Below are 20,176 nucleotides of genomic sequence, written 5' to 3'. Positions count from 1 at the left end.
GTGGCTCAGGTGTGTGCTCTTCCTTCATCATTTTTCTGACACAAGGTTCAGAGGGAGCCTGGAATTCAGGTGCTAAATTGCCTGCTCTAGTGTCACATGGTGGTGGTTCAGCAAGCAAACGCCTCCCTCGGAGCACATTCCGGGCAGAGGCTCCACCCGGCACCTGCCTCCGCCTCCGCTCCTGCGCACGGGACTCCGCAGACCTCTGCTGTAGTGGAATATTGGTGAACCATGGCATCCTCGCTCAGCGCTTGTGGTTCTGTGCTGTATTTTCTCATCGACTCCTCTGTTTTTCTAGGATTTGCTCATCCTTTTAATACTTTCTATTTAGCCAAAGTCTTTGTGGTTTTTCTCTTATTGTGACCTTCCCCACCCCCCAAATAAACCATCTGTCATCTCCCTTTCCCAGCTTTTCTCTCCAGAATGTAATTTGTTTTGTACAGTATACTCCCCTCTCCAGCAACCCTGTACTCATTCCTCCTCAGCTGTTCTGCTTCTTCTCACATCTGCCCTTGACTTGAGGGGATAGGTGGTGTGCCCACACAGCAGGGCCTCCCAGGGCAGGTGGGGAGCTTGAGCGTTCACCCGGGTGAAGACTCCAGTGCTTTTCCTTCAGACGGTCCCTGACTGCACTGGGAATCAGGCCTGAGTTTCTGCCCGGCATTGGCCAACCTTGTCTGAAAAGACTACTGATGCCCACCTTCCTGCCTGTGCCTCCTTCCCCCCAGAGACACTCAGGTCGGGTGATGTTATCAAACACGAAGTTTATTTCCTTGGAATACAATGGAAATTGTCTTTGCTAAAATTCACTTCTGGTAAAATGGTTCTTGGACCCTTAAAATTGATTTGTTGGTAATTTTCCCTCAGTCTCACCTGCATTTTATATTTTTCAGATAGAAGATAAGTTTAATAAGTAGGAATTAATTTGTGTCATTTCAGTTTCAAATGAATCCTAAATTTCCTTATCCATTCCTTTGAAAATTAGTTATCAAGGATGAAAAGAATTGTGGCTGTCATGAAGTTATTGTGACCACAGAGGACAGTGCCGCACATCATAGCACCCTGTGCTGTATTAGTTTTGAAGTTATTATCCTGTGCATAGATCACCCAGGCACTCTAGCCCTCTTCCCCATTCAGCCACCTAAAACAGGGGACCACACACTATTCCATGCCTGCTCGATGGATGGTTTACTGAACATCATAGGTGACATCCCTCTACCTATAGCCTGCTTTCCTCTGACCCTTAACCAGAATGGGCACTCAGTGTCTGTAGGCAGCTTCACCAGTTGTGGGAACCACAACTCATCATTGTCAACAGTAAAGGCTGTCATGTGTGATCTTTTCCAATGTTACAGCCTCCTTTATGCTGTAGTCTATTTATGGACACACTGTTATGTAATTTGGGAAATCTCAAAGATGTAATGGTGCTTTTAATCATGGTGCCGGTTTCATTTCGGTTGGGTTGATGGGAGTCAGGGGTATCTCTGTACCAGAACTTGTAGCCCATACAGGGCACCCCCATCCCCTCCTACCTCATTCCCTCATCAGTAACAAGAGTGGTTTGGACCATATTTTATGGAGGTTGGAAGCTTTGAGAATCCACAGTACCTCTTTCTCTTCCTTGCTTCTAAATGAAGGGCTAGACTAGCACCATCCAATAAAAATACAATGCAAGCTACATATGTAATTTTATATTTTCTAGTAGCCACATTTTAAAAAGGTGAAATTAATTTTAATATTTTACTTAACCCAATAAGCCTGAAATATTATCATTTTAACACATAATCAGTATAAAAGTTGTTAGTGAGATATTTTACATTCTCTTTGCTATGCTGAGTCTTTGAAATCCAACATGGATCTTACAGTACATCTCCATTTGGACTGGCCACGTTCTGAGTCCTTGGGAGCCACATGTGACTGGTAGCTGCATCATGGACAGCACAAGTCTCCTCAGACCTCCTGGAGTCCTAACACCTCAGCTTGGGTCCTTAGGGTCCACAGCCTCCATCCGTAGTCAGCCTTTTCATTTTGTGGCTAGAATTTATAACTCAGGGACTAACAAATCATCCAAACTATGGGGTCTTTTGTAAGACTTGATTTTCTGAAATATGTTCCCCTTGTTCTGTAAGTGGCTCTCAGTTGATGCTTTAAAATGCGTTCTGCCCACATAAAGTCTTAGAGAAGCGCTCCTAGCAGGCATGCAGGAGGCCTGGCTGCTTCTGAGCAACTGCAAAAACAGGAGTAAGAGGATTACAGTTTTCCTTGATGTTGCAGAGCAGTATTGGCTTAACCTTCTATTGCCAGGGTTGGGAGGGTAAGGGAATTTCTCATGGATTGGGAAAATTAAGGAATAAACAATAAATCAAGACTTCGTCTTTGTCTTTTCATTTAGTGGAACAGAAGATGAATGCAACTGAATTCAGTGAAGATGTAGAAGAAGGTAAAAAAGCCTCTTTTAAAATATTTTAACTTAATATTTTTATTAGGTCATACATTCATGTGGTTTAAAAATATTAAGAGATACATGATGAAAAATGTCAGAAAATTCTCCTCCCACCCCAGTTCCCATCCCCCTCCACTCATATACCTGTTGTATCTTAAGCATTTTTCCAGAATTACTTTTTTAAAAGCATCATCTAAAAGAGTACTGTTTCTCTCCCTCTAACTCCCCTCGTTCCCCCAAGAGAAGACTTTAAAACCTGTTTTGAACATAATGTTCTTGGAACATGGTTTCATTGTATAGCACTAATGTGGTGACAAATCGCTTGGTTAGAAAGCCAGTTTTATTGTGATTGTTACTCAGACATTGTTGTCTGAGTGAGAGTATCCCAAGGGCAGCCCATATACAACCTGCGGCTCAGGGGACCTTGCATCTTGGTGCTGTCCCGTGGTCTCCCCGCTGAGCCCTATTTCTTCTCTGCCGCAGTTCTAAAGAATAACATTGTGAAAGTGGAGACAGAGGCCGAAGATGCTGCCCTGGACTGCTCGGTGAATTCCAGATCCTCTGAGAAGCACCCTCTGGACAGTGTCTTCACTGCCCTCCAGGACTCCAGCAAGAGAAAGCAACCAGGTGGCGATGGCCCGCCAGACTCAGTCCCAAGCGTGAAGAGGCGGCGGCTGATTCCCGAGGTGAGGGCGCAGCCCCTTGTACAGTTTGCTTGGGCTCTTAACTCTCTGATGAGACACAGAATCTCTCTCCTTGGAGGGCATGCGGGCAGCTACGAAATCACTGGGCATGAGAAGCTTGCATTTCAGCTATCCCATCTCTGCTTAAGTTTTCTAGAAGGTGTCTTTAATTGGAATTGTTGTCTGTGTCTGAATTCATTGTTGGGGTGAGGGGAGTCTTCCCCATGCAGCTGCTTTTAAGGTCTTCGTTTTGCTTTGCTCCACAGGGAAGGCAGGCACTTGTTGATAGCAAGGACTATTAATGAGAGCTTACCACATGTCACATGGTGCACACGTTACAGGGACTCCTGGAGAAGGTCAGGATTAGCAGGTCTTTTCCTAAATCAAATCCACCTTTTCTGTCTATTAGGGGAGCCTATTCAGTGAATCTTTTTGTAAAGAGGAGATTATTTTATAACATGCCTGTTATCACTAACCTACCTATGTTATGAATTTACTTTATTTCTTTATCACCTGCTGGTTTTATTGAACTTTGCTAAATTCTGAGAGAGAGAAAATGAAACTGGACATGGTGGTCCTCTCTAGCAGCCTGCAGTGCGGATAGGAGACAAGACAGGCGCACAGAACAGTTAAGACTGAGGAGAGAGACGAGTTTGGGAGATGAAGTGTCTGGCCCGGGAGGCCTGGTCAGCAGAGCCTCCCAGAGACCAGCAGATCACATCTTAAACTCGCAGAAGAACATTTTCCCAAGTTCTCTGACCCAACCTCTCTCTCTCATCCTTGATTCTGGCTGCCTAAACCAGCTGTTTACACCTTGTGACTCTGGGGAAGTTTCAAGTGTGGATGGCAGTTTCCAACACAGTAAGTCATGCTTGCATATGAAAACTCAGAATCCCTCCTTGGGGAGATGCCCCCTGTAGCCAGTGAAGTTGCAAAATGGTTAGTGCAATTGCTTGTTTCAAAAACTTTGACCCACTTACCTTTTTTTTTTTAATGTTATATTTTAAACTACCATTTATTATCCTTTACACTAATGATTGGTATATAGGTATTTTCCACTTTATGCTGTTATAAATAGTGCCCCTGGGACATGCATATCCCTAAACCTTGTGCCCTTCTGTGAGTGGTTCTGTGGGTTCGGCTTCTCAAGGTTATTCTGAAAGTGCTGGGAAGCTGGAGGGAAGCTGGAGGAGCACCATGTTATGTCCCAGAGGGACTCCTGAAAACATTTTCTTCTGTGTGTCACATTACATTTCTGCTTATGATCAATTCTGCAGACTCCTTCACGTTTGCAAGTGAAGCCTGAGTTCAAGACATGGCACAGAAAGTAGAGTGTATTGGTTCACTTTTGCGGAGTGACAAACCATCCCCAAACTTAGCAGCTTATAACAGGCACCATTTTACTTGTTCATCGTTCTGTGAGTCAGCTGGTGGTTGCTCTGGTTTGGCCTGATGTGGTTGGGGCCAGGTGGTCAGGGAGGACCTCACTCCCGTATCCGGGCTCACCTGGGTTGGTGGGGTGACTCCATCTTCCCTTTCTGCACTTCCTCAGTGTCTATGAGGAGGAGGCCAGTCCAGGCTTGTTCACATGCCTGGAAGAGTTCCTCGGAGCGAAGAGGGCAGACTCTGGGGAGCAAACACTTTTCACGCCTTTGCGCACATCACATTTGCTCATGGCCCACTAGTCAAAGCAGGTCATGTAGCCAAACCCAGATCAAGGGGTGAAAAAATAGATGCCACCTCCTGAGGGCGGAAGTAACAAAGTCACACTGCAAAGAGGCTTACACACAAGGACAGTGGAACTGTGGTGGCCATTTCTGTAAGCAGTTGACCACAGCAAGGAACAACCAGCTCTTACATCAAGAAGGAATTCTGACCACGTGTAGGCTGGTCCGTGGCCTTTGTGGACAGCCCGAAGTCGCCCCATTGCCTCGTTGCATAAACCGTGTCACTTCTCATCTTTTCAGCCAATACGTTTTTGTTGTCGTGGCATCATAGGGATGGGAGTATCTTCATGTTCTGGGGGCAGAAGGGGAAGGACAAGGTTCTTAGAATTTGTATTTTAGTTGAATCCTTCAGTGTGTGAAGCAAATCAGGAAAGGTTCTCCATTGGGTGGAGTGCCACTGAGGCTCATGGTGGAGCGATTTCTCTGAGCATCACAGGAGTGATGTGAAGGTCACAGATGCTCTTCTGGATCTGGTGAAGCAACAGCTTTGTCTGGCCAGAGCTTCAGGCATCATCCAGGAATTCTGACATGTTTGGAGAAAAGGGAACCAGTATACATTTGAATATTTCTAATATGACTTGTCTAATTTACATATTCTAGCTGGTCACCTATGTTTACTTTTCAATGGATTGAATACAGCAGGCAGTTCTGACCCACCAGATTTTGAAGTGGAAATGACGTGTTAAGGCCTGGATTTTATCTTGGGTGTGTTACCAGCTTTGTTCATCTCCCTTAGCATAGATGAAGTGAGGTTGGTACCCCTGCTCCCCATCCTGTTCTGTAAAAAGGATATATGTGAGTGTAAACCTTCTGAAATTCTCAAGCTCCTTGTAGAAAGGTGTCCTGTGAAGTCAGGGCAGCGTTTCCTTTGAAAAGTTTGTGTAAATTGATGTGTCAGTAAATCAGTAGCCTCAGAACCCTGGGGGTTTTAGAACAGGCTATCGGTTTTCTGAAATTACAGCATCTGTTGATTTTTCAAAATGGTACTAGTCCTAATTCAGAGTGGATAGTCCTTTATCCTCCCTCTGCGTTTTCTCTGATCCTTCTTACATATGTGTTGGTGGGGGTCTCGGGGGGGTGGTAGAAGCAGGAAGTGTAGATGACTCTTAAGCACTGTCATCACAGCATGAGATGGAACAATGGGAGGCGAAAAGAGCAGTAATCAAAAAGAGTGGAAAAGAGGTATGTTAACAGCTCTTGACGGCCTATTTGACAACTAGCCCCACTCCTTTTCTTGTTTCATTTGATCTGTATGCCAGTGATGAGAGAATTAATATCTCATATCTCCCCCAGACAGAAGAGCAAACTCATATAAAGCACATGTTAAAATCCAGTGCCAGGATGCCAGTGGGGCAGCCTCGTTCATGGTGTGAGGTCAGGAGGACTGGGAACACACAGCTCCCTGCTCCCCACCCTGGAGGTGAGCCTCGCCTCCTCTGATCCAGCTCAGAGAACTGATCAGTTCCAGAATGAGCGGAGACTGGGCTCCAGTGAAAGAGAGTTCACTGTGAGGCCTTCGGCCTGTGACGTGACCTCCCAGATTCAGGTTCCTCCATGGTGATGGCAGCTGACCCCACTCCTGACATTGGGTTCTTGGATGGCTCACTGAGATGACCCTTGGAAGAAGCCCAGCCCAGGGCCGCCCTGGGTCAGCCTCCAGGAATGTTTACTGCTCAACTCCTGTCTCCAAATCCCACCCCTGTGGTCGGTCAGCTGCCTCCCTCCACGTTTATCAGGAGGAAAATGACATGGAATTGCCAAGAGAGGCCAGCTGACACCCTCTAGGACACTCCAGGCCCCAGCACCCTAGATTCCAACCCCTTTCAAACATCTCCCTTGACCCCAGGGAAAGGACATGAGGGCGAAGCAGGGAGGATTTGAGCGGTGGCCCTGATGCTAAAGATACGGCACATTCAGACTCCTATCAGTGCTGACGGCTTGTTTATGAGTGACATTTAGGTCAGTGCTGAGAAGAAAAATAAAACCTCCCTCAAAAAAAATCTAACAAAAGGCTGTATAAAGGCTTACTTGGCACCTCCACTGGGAAAGGCTTCATAGCCAAATACAGCAGATGTGGGAGGTGAGTAGCCAGCATTTTTATTGCTAATCATCTTTTTGTCCACGGAAGTGGGGGTGATATTCAAGAGCCCTATGCCAGGCAGAAGTTAGCTTTGTTCTCGCAGAGTTCTTTGTTTCTTTGTTTGTTTTTAATCCTAAAGTGTCACTGTGGTTTGTTTTTCAATTGGAGAATGGAAATGCCATCTCATTCACTCAGTGCAAACAGGCCGAACACCTCCTGAGTGTCAATAACTTGTACCAGCTGGAGAGTCGCAGTCATTTCCACAACCCCAGCAGATAGGTACTGTGGCCGTCCCCATTTCAACAAAGTGCGAAGAAGCCAGCACTACCAAGCCTGCTCGATTTGGAACTGTGCACTTAAACACTGGTGGCCCTGAGCACTGTGGGGTATTTGTAAGATGCGGTGAGGAGCCTTTGAGGATGCCCTGCCCTGCTATTTTGCCATCTCTCTGCTCTTTCTCTTCTCCCTACACTAGAGTTGCTTTATCTCCCCAGCTGCTTATTTTTTTCAGGCACAATAGTGCATTCTCCATCCTCACCACGCACTCAGCAGTATGAGGATGACCCAAAGGATAAAAGCCATGAAGGCAGAGACTGGCTTGTTCCCTGTGTCCCCAGGACCTTGCACAGTGCCTGTCAGGCACTCGGTAGTCTCAGTAATACTTGTTTACTGGCTCTGTGTGGTTGAGAGCTCTTCCATTCCTGCTTGCTGACTACATCTGGTCATTTAATGATGACAATAATGAAGTCAAACATTCTATTGAAAATGAAAAAGGTAAAGCATCACCCCTGCCTCGATTATTTGGAGGTGGGTGGTGTTATGCCAGCCCCCTAGGGGCCCTTCCTTATGCTCTGCCCTTGATGCCACATTAATTCTGAACTCCTCACTCCTCTGAAGGCATGCTGCTTCTGTGGTGTTCCAGTTTGCTGACTCTCTGGGCACCATTTAGCCACTCATCATTTGCTGAACTGAATTCAGTGACTGCTCTTAGATTTCGAGTCCTGGGGAAGATGTTCAGTGCCTGGAGCATCTCCACGGCATCTCAGTCCCTAAGATGTCACTGGGCACAGACACATGGAATAGCCCCTCAATAGTCGACTGGGCCCTCACTTTAAACTCTCCGTCAGACTCTTTCTGATCAGATTTTCCAGCCGAGAGATTTGGGCATTCCCTCTTGAGTCTAAGGGTGCTGGTGGTAGAACGCAATGCACGGATCAGATCCAGGGTAGATGCTGGCGGTGCAGAGCCTGAGCTGTGCTGCAGAGTTCCCATATGGTTGGAAGATGAGCCTTGGAGAATCAGGAATGGTGTCAGCCAGACACCACTGCCAAGTAGCACAGATTTAAAGATTTCTTGATACTCCTAGACAGCTGAGCAGAGATTTTATCAGCAGCAGCAAATGCAGCCAGCCCATCGTCGCCTTGGCAGCATTTGTGGAGTTAATTGGAGCACTAAGTTGACAGGACACCAGTGTGGGGATATCGAAGAACCTTCTCTTATCTTGGTGCTTGTGTCGTGTTTTGTGTTGAATTGTGGATCCAAGGTCTCTGGGAGTGAGGAATGTTGCCCTCTGCTGGGACTCTAGGTTAATTTTTTATTCAAGCAAGTTAGCCAGAAATGTTTCTATTGATGGCAGTGTTTCTAACATGCTTGGTAGAAACAAACATTTTTATTAATGAGGCTGAATAGTGAGAGTTATAGGGGGGATTTCCATACTCTGGCCTCTGCCTGCTGTAGGAATGTGGGGAGTCAAAGGACTTCTGTTCGTTTTGTTCACACAGTTCACCCAGAGACTTGTTCCAGTGCTTATTCTCTACGCTGGGTGTTCATGAGGGCAGATCCCCCCGCCCCCAAGAACGTGTACTCCAGCTGCATGGCATGTGAGTTTCTGGTCATCTCTCTCTGCACAGAATCTTATTTTAAATGTATTAGTGGAACTGCTTGTTACAAAGCCTTTGCCCCTTTTCTAAAATCAGTTGTAATGTGTATGGCTTTTTAAATGATTGGCATTACACGTTCAAATTTCTATGTTGGTAAAACCTCATGGAAATCTCATGACACAGGACCTCCAAAATTATTTTGGTGTAATAGAATTTAAGGTGAGTAAGCTGCTAAAAATCTAATTTACAGTCTAGGAATTAGCAGGTAAGACAATTTGAATTTATTGGGGCAATGCTTTTCAACAGTGACCCACAGTTATAAATACATCTTACAGAGCCGTACGGTTCACATGTATGGATTTGTATATAAATATATAGACAGGGAAACAGAACAGAACTTGAATTTACTTACTGTGTGCAATGTCCTCTGATATTTTCTGTTCTGTTTTCTTTTTTTCCTTTCTTTCTGTCTCTCTTACATTCATACTTCCTCCTTCGCTCCCTCTTTCTTACATGCTGGTCTTCACCCATCAAATCAATGTTATCATTTACTAACAGTCCACATGATGATCCACAGTTCCAAACTGCTACATCAGGGGTAAAGATTTTCAACCATCTCCATCCCTTCCTTTCTCCAAGTTTCGGATGTGTGTGTATGTAGTTTCTCTTTCCTTTCTTCCTTCCTTTTAAAAATTATCCTCTGTTTTCTGCCAGATAGCAGAACTGAAGAACTGACAAGAGCTTGAAACCCCCCTTCAGCTCAGTTGTCCTTCCTGTACTCCTCCCAGCCCCAGCCTATAGGGCAGACAGACCTCCAAGAATGCCTTCCTGTGACTGGCTTTCCCTGCCATGCTATGGGAAAGTTCTCCTCTTATTTACTGGTTGAGAGTAATCATTACAACTAATTAAATAAAAGGCCCATGGTATTCTCACTGCTCTGGCTTGGGAAGAGCATTGTTTAATAATAATCATACTGGGTGGGGAGGGTATAGCTCAGTGGTAGAGCACATGCTTAGCATGTATGAGGTCCTAGGTTCAATCCCCAGTACCTCCTCTAAAATGACTAAGTAAATAAATAAAGCTGATTACCCCCCCCAAACAAGCAAAAAACCAAAATAAGTAAGTAAAATATTAAAAATAATAACAGTAATAATCATACTGTAACAGTAGATATTTATTAAGGACTTACTGTGATTCAGACACCAGCTCAGCACTTCACATACATTATCTCAGTAGGTCCTCACAGCTGCCCTGTGAGACAGGTCCCATTGCATATCCCGGAGTTACACACAGGAAGTGGAGGCACAAAAAGTCACACAGAGGACCTATCCACTCCTTTCTGCTTATCTACAGTTGTGTTATTCATGAAGCCAGTGGCCTCTCTGAACAGCTTCTTTTTCTTAAGCATATATTTGAGAGTAGTAGACACGTTGCTTAACAAATATTCATTGAGCTCTTCTGTGTCCCAGGCACTTTGCAAGACACTAGGAGTAGACTCAGGAATGACCTGGTCCCATACATCATGCAGTGTGATGAGGATGGGGCAGCTTGGTGAGGAGACCCCATGACGGAGAGGGGCAGGCTCCCCCCAGCCCAGCGTGCCCCTGGTCCTTTGCTCATGGGAAGGTTTTGGGCAGGGGTGGACGGGTTGGGGGTAGGAGGGACAGGGGCCTCTGACTCATCATCAGCTTATACAAACAAACCCTGAAGAAAGTATTGGCTACCTCTGTGGGATAATTAAAACACCTAAAAGAATTCCTTTATCTTCAGGTTCCTGAGAGTATAAAGTAGCAGTTCTTTTGCATAGTTGTTGTCAACAGAGATGCAAGAGAAAAATTAACCTTTGTCTAATATGAGTCTAGTGATTCTGTTATCTAAAAGAGAGGGTCCAGGAGGTAATTCATTAATTTAAATGAACCATAACATGTGGGATGTTCAGAAGGATCAAAGTTTCATATGTTTATAAGACCTCATGGTTTCTTTCCACTCTGGGCCTACATGTTGCTAACCTGCTGTTGCAACTCCAGCCCCTTGAGATTGTCTCTTTTCCCTGCATTTTTTTAGGCTGCAAGAGAAAAGCACCTCATGTACTATTGTGCTTGGCATTAGTTATCAGAATGCTTAAAATGATCCTGAATCTGCCTGGATGAGATAAACTGAGGGCAGACTCTGTCTTCCAGGCCCTGGCCACCCAGAGAGGCCCAACAGCTTGTTAGAAATGCAGAGCCAGGAATCAGAATCTGTATTCTAACTAAAGCCCAAGCAATTCATATGGATATTAGACTTCAGAAGCACTGGGCTAGGCCAGGCTATGCCAACCTTATTTCTCCCCAGGCAGGGAAGCATCCTAAGGATGCACTTTGTTCCTGTCATTTTCTAGTTGCCCGAGGCACGTGCATGACTATGGAAGTACATGCTCTGTGCTTCAGCCCTGCCTGCTGCCCTGACACCCAGCAGTGCTCACCATCTAGGTCTTCTGCCTAATTAGGCCCTCAAAAGTATATTCCAGTACGTTTTGGGGTCAAATTCAACATTTATCAAAAACAGATTTATGACTGAAATATAATGAATAGCACATATTTTAAGTGTACCGTTTGATGGGGGGAGGGTATGGCTCAGTGGTAGAGTGCGTGCTTAGCATGCACAAAGTCCTGGGCTTGATCTCCAGTACCTCCATTAAATAAATAAATGAATAAGTAAATAAACCTAATTACTCCCCACCCCCAAAAAGCACCACAAGCAAAAACTTAAAGCATACCATTTGAAATGTTTTGACATTTATACTGGTGAAACCATGCCACAGTCAGGATGAGAAACATATCCATCATCTACTACCATGAAAGTTTCCTTGGGTCCCATCTCCAGGTAACCGCTACTCTGCTTTCTTTGAGATGAGTTTGCATTTTCTAGTTTATATGAATGGAATCATACAGTCTGGCTTCTTTCGTTTGTCTGATTTTTTTTCACTCAGCTTAATTATTTTTAGATTCACCACGAGTACCATGTCTATCAGCTCTATTGCTGAGTTGTGTTCCATTGCATGAGTATAACACAGCATATCTATGTACTTGTTGATAAAAATCTGGGTTGTTTCCAGTTTGGGGCTATTTACAAACACAGCTGTCATGAACATCTGCATACAAGTCTCTGTATGATCATGTGCTTTTATATAGCTTGGTAAATAAGTACCTAGGAATGGAAGACCAGATCATATGGTCTCATATATGTTGAACTTTTTAAAGAAATACCAACCATTTTTCAAAGTGGTTATACCATTTTATATCCACCAGAGCGGTGTATGAGAGTTCTAGTTCCTTCCTGTCATCTCCAGCACTAAGTATTCTCTTTTTGATTACACCCATTCTAGTGGGGTGATGTGGTATCTCAGTGTTTTAATGTGCATGTTACTAAGTATCTTTTTATGTGCTTAACTGCCATTTATATGTCTTCTTTGAAATGGCTGCTGAAATCATTGTATGTCATTATTGAGCTGAGAGTTCTTCATGTATTCTGGATTCAGGTCCTTTATCAGATAAATGATTTTCCAGTATTTTCTTCCTCCTGGGCTTGTTTTTCATTCTTTTAAAGAAGTTTTAAATTTTGATGAAGTCCAGTTTATCAGTTTGTTCTCTTATGGATCATGCTTACAGTATTTTATATGAGAAATATTTGCATGAAACAAGATCATAAATGATTGCTCTTATGTTTTCTTCTGTAAGTGTTAGAATTTTAAGTTAGTTTTTATTTTTACATCCATGATCCAATTTTAGTTCATTTTTATATGCTATACACAGGATGAAAGGCTATTTTTTTTTATATGTATGTCCAATTGTTCCAGCATCATTTGTTAAAGAGATTATCCTTTCTCCACTGAATTGCCTTTGAACCTGTGTTGAAAATCAGTTGTCGTGTATATGTAAATGAGCCTGTTAAACTGTCCAGGGCCTGGCAATAGGGAAAACCACCAATGAAAGCAGTGAGTACTCTGAGTTTTCAAATAGTCAGATCAACTGCCTTCTGGGGCTTGGACTCAAGCTTTGGAGTCTTTTGAACTTGCCATGGGAGTTCAGCAAGAGTGGATCCACAGAGTGTGCTAGCCTTGGACGAGCTGAGGAAATAATCCCTGAAACCATTTTTGGTCGGGCTTAATTCTCTCACTGTCCTCTGTTGAGTAAGGCTGGATAGTATGTAGCAAGTACCCTTCTAGCCACATAGGAGAGGTATTAATTCATTACATACAAGGGATGCTTTAGGACATGGAGCTTCATCCTCTTATGGCTTTCTAATTGAAAAGGGCTGCTGAACCAACAAGGAGACTGAGACTTAGAAACGTGGGAGGCCCCATCACCTCACAGAACCCGCAGTTCTGTAAGCTCAGGGGAGTTCTGGGCTAGCTCTTTTCCAGTCTTAGATAAGACGCCACTTCAGGCAGTGGTAGAGCTGGCATCAGTCTGGTGCTCTCTAGACCCCAGTTCTTCTGTGCTAAGCACTGTGCATCTCGGGAGCTGTCCAGAGTGGAGACATCTGCTCTCCTGGAGGCTGCAGACTGGAGAACACGCTGCTGCTTTCTAGAACTGTCCTAGGCAGGAATCCTTCCTATCAGTGAGGTGGCCTGCGGATGGCCGGGCCACCACAGGAGCCTCTTGTGTTCCTGAGCCCTTTCTCCCATCCTTCACAGGACTCTCCCAGCTTTACCAGCTTCTGTCCTTGTCTCCTGCCAGGCCCTGTAGACCAGAAGTCCAGGCTGGTGTCCTACAGGAATGGGAAGCCTTCGGGTAGGGCATGAGCCTCTCAGGAAGTAGGGAGAGTGAGCAGGTTTGGCACTGGGATGCAGGCTTGTGTTAGTGATACATTCCTAGTCTGGCAGAATGATTCCGGGGTAAGGCAGGCACTTTCTCACATGCTCTCAAGATTGACCTTGGCCCCTCTGTGTGTGGTGACACAAACCTGTGTCTAGTGCAGTAAATCAGAACACTCACATAATGCACTTTTTGTTTTCCAGGCGCTCCTAGCAGGCATGCGGAACCGGGAGAACAGCTCACCCTGCCAGGGTAACGGGGAGCAAGCTGGCAGAGGCAAGAACTTGAGCTCCGGCTGGCCCGGGGAGGAGGAGCCTGGCAGTGACGTGACCACGCCCTCCTACAAGAAGCCTCTGTACGGCATCTCGCACAAGATCATGGAGAAGAAGAACCCTCCCGCGGGGGATGTGCTCAACACGTACGAGCTCTTCGAGAAGGCGAACCCCAGCAACAGCCCGTCACCGCTGCGGCTCCTGAACGAGCCACAGAAGCGGGACTGTGGCAGTGCCGCAGCGGCCACTGACGGTGACCCCAACATCTACTTTCTCATCCAGAAGATGTTCTACATGCTCAACACGCTCTCCTCCAACATGTCGCAGCTGCACAGCAAGGTGGACCTGCTGTCCTTGGAGGTGAGCCGCATCAAGAAGCAGGTGAGCCCCACCGAGATGGTGGCCAAGTTCCAGCCGCCGCCGGAGTACCAGCTCACGGCGGCCGAGCTCAAGCAGATTGTGGACCAGAGCCTGTCAGGCGGCGACCTGGCCTGCCGCCTGCTGGTGCAGCTCTTCCCCGAGCTCTTCAGCGACGTGGACTTCTCCCGGGGGTGCAGTGCCTGCGGCTTCGCAGCTAAGCGGAAGCTGGAGTCGCTGCACCTGCAGCTCATCCGCAACTATGTGGAGGTGTACTACCCGTCGGTGAAGGACACAGCCGTGTGGCAGGCGGAGTGCCTGCCCCAGCTGAATGACTTCTTCAGTCGCTTCTGGGCCCAGCGGGAAATGGAAGACAGCCAGCCCAGCGGCCAGGTCACCGGCTTCTTCGAGGCCGAACAGGTGGACACTAGCCACTTCCTAGACAACAAAGACCAGGAGGAGGCCCTGTCCCTGGACCGGAGCAGCACCATCGCCTCTGACCACGTGGTGGACACCCAAGACCTCACCGAGTTCCTGGACGAAGCCTCATCACCTGGCGAATTCGCTGTCTTCCTTCTCCACCGGCTCTTCCCCGAGCTCTTCGACCACCGGAAGCTGGGCGAGCAGTACAGCTGCTACGGGGATGGCGGCAAGCAGGAGCTGGACCCGCAGAGGCTGCAGATCATCCGCAACTACACGGAGATCTACTTCCCCGACATGCAGGAGGAGGAGGCCTGGCTGCAGCAGTGCGCCCAGCGCATCAACGACGAGCTGGAGGGCCTGGGGCTGGACGCGGGCAGCGAGGGCGAGCCCCCGCGGGACGACTGCTACGACTCCTCCAGCCTGCCTGACGACATCTCCGTGGTCAAGGTGGAAGACAGTTTCGAGGGCGAACGACCCGGCCGGCGGTCCAAGAAGATCTGGCTGGTGCCTATCGACTTCGACAAGCTGGAGATCCCACACCCCGACTTCGAAGTTCCCGGCGCCGACTGCCTGCTCAGCAAGGAGCAGCTGCGCAGCATCTACGAGAGCAGCCTGTCCATCGGCAACTTCGCCTCACGCCTGCTCGTGCACCTGTTCCCCGAGCTCTTCACCCACGAGAACCTGCGCAAGCAATACAACTGCAGCGGCTCCCTGGGCAAGAAGCAGCTGGACCCGTCCCGCATCAAGCTCATCCGCCACTACGTGCAGCTGCTGTACCCCCGGGCCAAAAACGACCGCGTCTGGACGCTCGAGTTCGTGGGCAAACTGGACGAGCGCTGCCGGCGCCGGGACACGGAGCAGAGGCGCTCCTACCAGCAGCAGCGCAAGGTCCACGTGCCGGGCCCTGAGTGCAGGGACCTGGCCAGCTATGCAATCAACCCCGAGCGGTTCCGGGAGGAATTTGAGGGGCCCCCGCTCCCACCTGAAAGGAGCAGCAAGGACTTCTGCAAGATCCCCTTGGACGAGCTGGTGGTGCCCTCGCCTGACTTCCCGGTGCCTTCGCCGTACCTGCTGTCGGACAAGGAGGTGCGCGAGATCGTGCAGCAGAGCCTCTCCGTGGGCAACTTCGCCGCCCGGCTGCTCGTCAGGCTCTTCCCCGAACTCTTCACCGCCGAGAACCTGCGGCTGCAGTACAACCACTCCGGGGCCTGCAACAAGAAGCAACTGGACCCCACGCGGCTGAGGCTCATCCGCCACTACGTGGAGGCCGTCTACCCGGTGGAGAAGATGGAGGAGGTGTGGCACTACGAATGTATCCCGAGCATCGATGAACGGTGCCGCCGCCCCAACCGGAAGAAATGCGACATCCTGAAGAAAGCCAAGAAGGTGGAGAAGTGATGGGCCCCGCGGGCACTGAGCCTTCTGCCGGAGCTCGCGACTGTCCACAGCTGCGCACCTTATGTCGGTGGGAGTGGCCTACGACCTTTGCACACGTAAGCGCCCAGCCAGCCACAAGAAAGAAGCCTCGCATTTGGTCTCTTGTACTTACGACTTTTGCCCTGTGTTCTGGTGGTGCAGCCAGAGTCTGGGGAGAGCCGAGCTATGAGAGCAGAGAGGCCTCAGGAGTCAGGGTTCCCTCTCCTTGGCATTGGTGTCCTAGTCCCCTCACAATTTGAAATGCAAATCGAGCAACCCTCTTGTTCCTCTTCCCACGTTTTACATCTTCCACTTTTATCAATTTTTTTTAATTAAAAAGAAATCCTTTTTAGAGAATCACTGGGCTCTCTGGAGGCCATTTTAGTTAGAAAAAAAATCTTTAAAATATTTGAGATGAAGTACTGTAAGATGACTTAAGTTGCTGGTTTTTGTTTTTTTTTTAATGGTTTCAAATATATGAAATTTTTAGAAGTGCCATGTTCATGCATGATGGCTAATGATAGCTTCAGGTGGCATAGGGACGGATTTTACTGACCTTGTCTTTTACATTGGATTTTGGAAGAGTCGAGATGCCTCTTGGATGGCAGTAGAGGGGATGGAATAGGGTGATGTCCTTTCTGACCATGGTCAGTCCACTCTCCTTCCCACTGGGTGCCGAGGGAGGGGCTTAGGGGGCAGCCTGGCCTGTCCCACGTTGCTGCGCCAGTAGAATGCTGTGCTCACTCTGTAGACGAGAACACTGGATGATGATGATGATGATGTGGATGATGATGATGATATGAATGTAGATAGACGTGGAAACACGTTCACCTTGTCTTCATTTGAGCTGTGTCCTTCCACTGCCCACTTTCCTATCCACACGAGGATGCTGGTTGGAGGGGCAGGCATACTTCCTTGGAAAACAATACATGTGGATACTTGGCTACTTGTTTGATTTAAGGGTGGGCCTCTTTGGGCTCATCATGAACTGTTTACTTCCATGTGTGTATTTGTACAAAACCCAGGTTCTGGGAGCTGTATGGTGACTTCACCACACCTCAGTGTCAGCTCCTCCAGTCAGTACACATCCTTGTTCCTCAGGGTGGGCCCAGGCCTTGGGCCTTCTTGGGGATACCTGGTTTTGGAAGGACACAGGCCATCTCAAATGGGGCTCCCCTGTCCCTTCCCAGGGTCCACTCAGAGCTTTCCCCTTGGGCCCCCTAGAAGGTCCTGCTGTCCTTCATCTGGCCAGTCCCTTGTCCTCGGGGTGAGACACCTGTTCTCTCCCCACTGGTTGGGAAGGTCACACTGCTCCACACCAGCGGCATGCTCTCTGGGATTCCAACCAGGAAACTCCCCACCCAGTGAAGTCCTTCATGTAAAAACAATACTTAGCTACCTGACTTTGGGGGCCAGTGCCTAAGAGGGAAAGGAAACAGTCTAACCCAGACACAGTACAGCATACCAGAAAGCTGGAAAATGAATCACACAGGGTAGTTGTAAAACCCTGGTGGAATGTTACAGATTTCATAACCTAATGGCTTAATATTTTGTTACCTTAAAATGCAGAAATAATAGAAACAATCTGTGAATTTTCTTTATACAGATAAGGACTTCAGTTCCAGTGGCTGTATGACGGAATCTTGCCTGCACCCAGTGGGCATTTTTCTTTTTTTATATGACAGGATTTTGAGCAATGTAAGTTGCTGATCTAACTTTAGTAAATTTGCTTTTAAATGTCATTTACAGATTATTTCTGTTTGAAACTGCGGACCTAAATTATTGAAATTTAGAAATGCACAGGAACTTAATGACTCTCCCACCCACCCACCCACCCACACGCCCACGCCCACACACATTTCTTACTAAAATTGAAGTGAGATGAAGGGGATCCACATGAATAACAAGCTCAACCTCTTTGTGCCTGGAAAGGAGGAGGACTGGAGCAGCCAGAGACTCACTTCCCCCTCACCTGGGCCTTTCTCTATGCCTTAGTCTCTCCAGCACACGGATGCATGCCCGCTCGCACGCCCGCGCACACGCCCGACCCAAAGACAGTAGCGGCCCTCGCTCACCAGCCCGGCTGGAGGGAGAGTGCTGTGGAATTTGTTCTGGTCTCTAGGATGTATCCAAGAGGATTCCAAGCCATGTGAAAATTGCTCTGCTTTCTGGAGAGTGGAATGTGACCCTGCAACTTCAGAAGCACAATCATTTAATAATAATAATTAAAAAATCCTGTCTGCCCACAGTAGAGAAATCAACAGGTTCTAGGAATGAAATATGTCTGTTTATAACCTAGAGCATGTTCACTTTTTGGAAACCATATTTTGGTGATTTCTTTAATACCTTTCCTGTGTAGAGCTTCTTCCCCCCAGTTCTTAGAGTCCCTTTCAGTGAAGAGAGGTGGACACACTCTGAGCTGTTTCTTGTCTTTCTGGACTGACTCATCAGGAAACGCCTGTGGGTCCTGTGTCTGTCTGTGTGGTGTCCTCAGCGCTCCAGCCATACAGGTGGGCTCCAGAGGCAGTTTTTTTTTACATGAAGCAATAGAAGTACAAAATACTAAATGTTTTTTAGAATTTAATGTTTTCCATAAAATCTGTTGGCACAACCCCTTCTCCCTCTCTATCTAAATTTGATTTTTTCACTTGTTTGTTTTTTCAGATTTTTTTTTTTTGACCTCATATCCGGAGGACTAAAGAAGTAGCACAGACACATTCTGATGTTAAGTAAAATAGCAAGTCACAATAGGCGGTAGCGTCCCTCCTTTTTCTCTGTTAGTGAGTTTTTAAAGAATGTATGAAGATAGTCACGAATGTACTAAGTGTTCTAATCCTGCTTCAGTTCACTTTGGCTGTGTCTACATGACAACACAAGTTTGACAGGGAATAAAGTGTCCAGTGTCATGGGTGTTAGTGTGCCCCTCCCCCTTCAGTGCTGGCCTCAACCTTCCTTTCTTTTTACGTTTGTGGGGAGGGGCCACCACATCAGCAGCAATCATCAACCAACCAATGGGATCTACTTAGTGGTGAACGGATTAGCTGTTTAAATGGTAAGAGTCGCTGGCTTGACACACCGCAGAATGGCCACTTGGGTTCCTGCAGAGATGGCCTCAGTGTCCACCTTTCCCCGCGCATGTTTGCTTCTTGCCTGATTGAGGAGGAGGGTCTCAAGACCCCTGATTGGAGGTCATTGAGCTCTTACCCTGCTGGCTGAGTAAACAGATAAGACGATATCAAGTGGGGCGGTGGGGGAGGGGGCAAGGAGCTCTTACTGCCATTTGGAAATACTTGCCTCGTGTAGATCCAGCCTTAATGTTTTTCTGACATCCTAGTGATAGCAGACCCTGCACAAAGTGGATATCAGAGTTAATACTGTGAGGAGACAAAATAATGAGAATAGTTTTACCAAAGATAATGAAATATCGCATAATGTCTGCATTTTACCATTGATTTGAGTGCATCCTTAGAAAACTGAATGTAACAAAAACCCAGGACATTTTTGGAAATTGTATGCTCTCTAGCAACTTTGTGTGAATTTTTATACAAGCACTGTTTTATGAGTTATATAAAATGTTATAAAAATAGAAAAAATATGGTCTCGCAACATCTCATTTTCCTAGGGCAGGTCTCTCACGTCTGAGTCTGGTGGTGTTTGCATGCGGCCTCCTCCCAGCTCCTAGGGGAGGGGAGGGCGTGGACACTCGGGGCACCTCGGCCTCCTGGGCTCCCACACTGGGCATCGGGGAGCAGCTCCCAGATTACAGTTCGTCACAGCTGAATGACTGAGCCGTCGCCACATAAAGCCTAGCCCGTTTCTACACAAACGGCTTCCCAGCTGTGCCGCTGAGGCACGCTGACCTTCTCTTACCTCCCCTGGGCGGGCGCCAGGCCCGCGCCACTGCCAAAGTGGCAGAGCTTCAGTTCACTCCCCGTTCTCAAAGCTAACATATTACTAACTGATAACAAAAGGTTGTGTGTTTTTTCTTACCTCTTCTTTTTGGTGAATTATAAATCATTAAATAATATTTCACAGTAAAAATAATGTCCCAAGCTATCAGAGAAGCATTTTGGAGACCCAAGGGTCAGGAGCTATA

The 20,176-nt window shown here is 47.1% G+C and overlaps 1 protein-coding gene across 3 annotated transcripts in view; it reads left to right on the top strand.

Annotated features, from left to right (window-relative positions):
• The window catches only part of BEND3 (BEN domain containing 3), a 29,895-nt gene extending 11,989 nt beyond the window's left edge, over nucleotides 1–17,906 (top strand). For 2 of the 3 annotated variants that reach the window (XM_072965665.1, XM_072965666.1), the window contains exons 2-4: nucleotides 2,393–2,440; nucleotides 2,927–3,129; nucleotides 13,816–17,906. In XM_072965665.1, the coding sequence (XP_072821766.1) occupies nucleotides 2,404–2,440; nucleotides 2,927–3,129; nucleotides 13,816–16,062 (2,487 nt within the window). In that variant the 5' untranslated portion in view covers nucleotides 2,393–2,403 and the 3' untranslated portion in view covers nucleotides 16,063–17,906. Of the gene's footprint in view, nucleotides 1–2,392; nucleotides 2,441–2,926; nucleotides 3,130–8,714; nucleotides 8,814–13,815 lie in introns of those variants that run through there. The other variant, XM_031680176.2, reaches the window with a different exon arrangement.
• The last annotated feature ends 2,270 nt before the right edge of the window (nucleotides 17,907–20,176 follow it).

Source organism: Vicugna pacos, chromosome 8 (genome assembly GCF_048564905.1).
Source record: "Vicugna pacos chromosome 8, VicPac4, whole genome shotgun sequence".
In the NCBI taxonomy this organism is placed as follows: Eukaryota; Metazoa; Chordata; class Mammalia; order Artiodactyla; family Camelidae; genus Vicugna; species Vicugna pacos.
The sequence above is the reverse complement of the archived record's forward strand: the minus strand, read 5'-3'. Positions and strand labels throughout refer to the sequence as shown.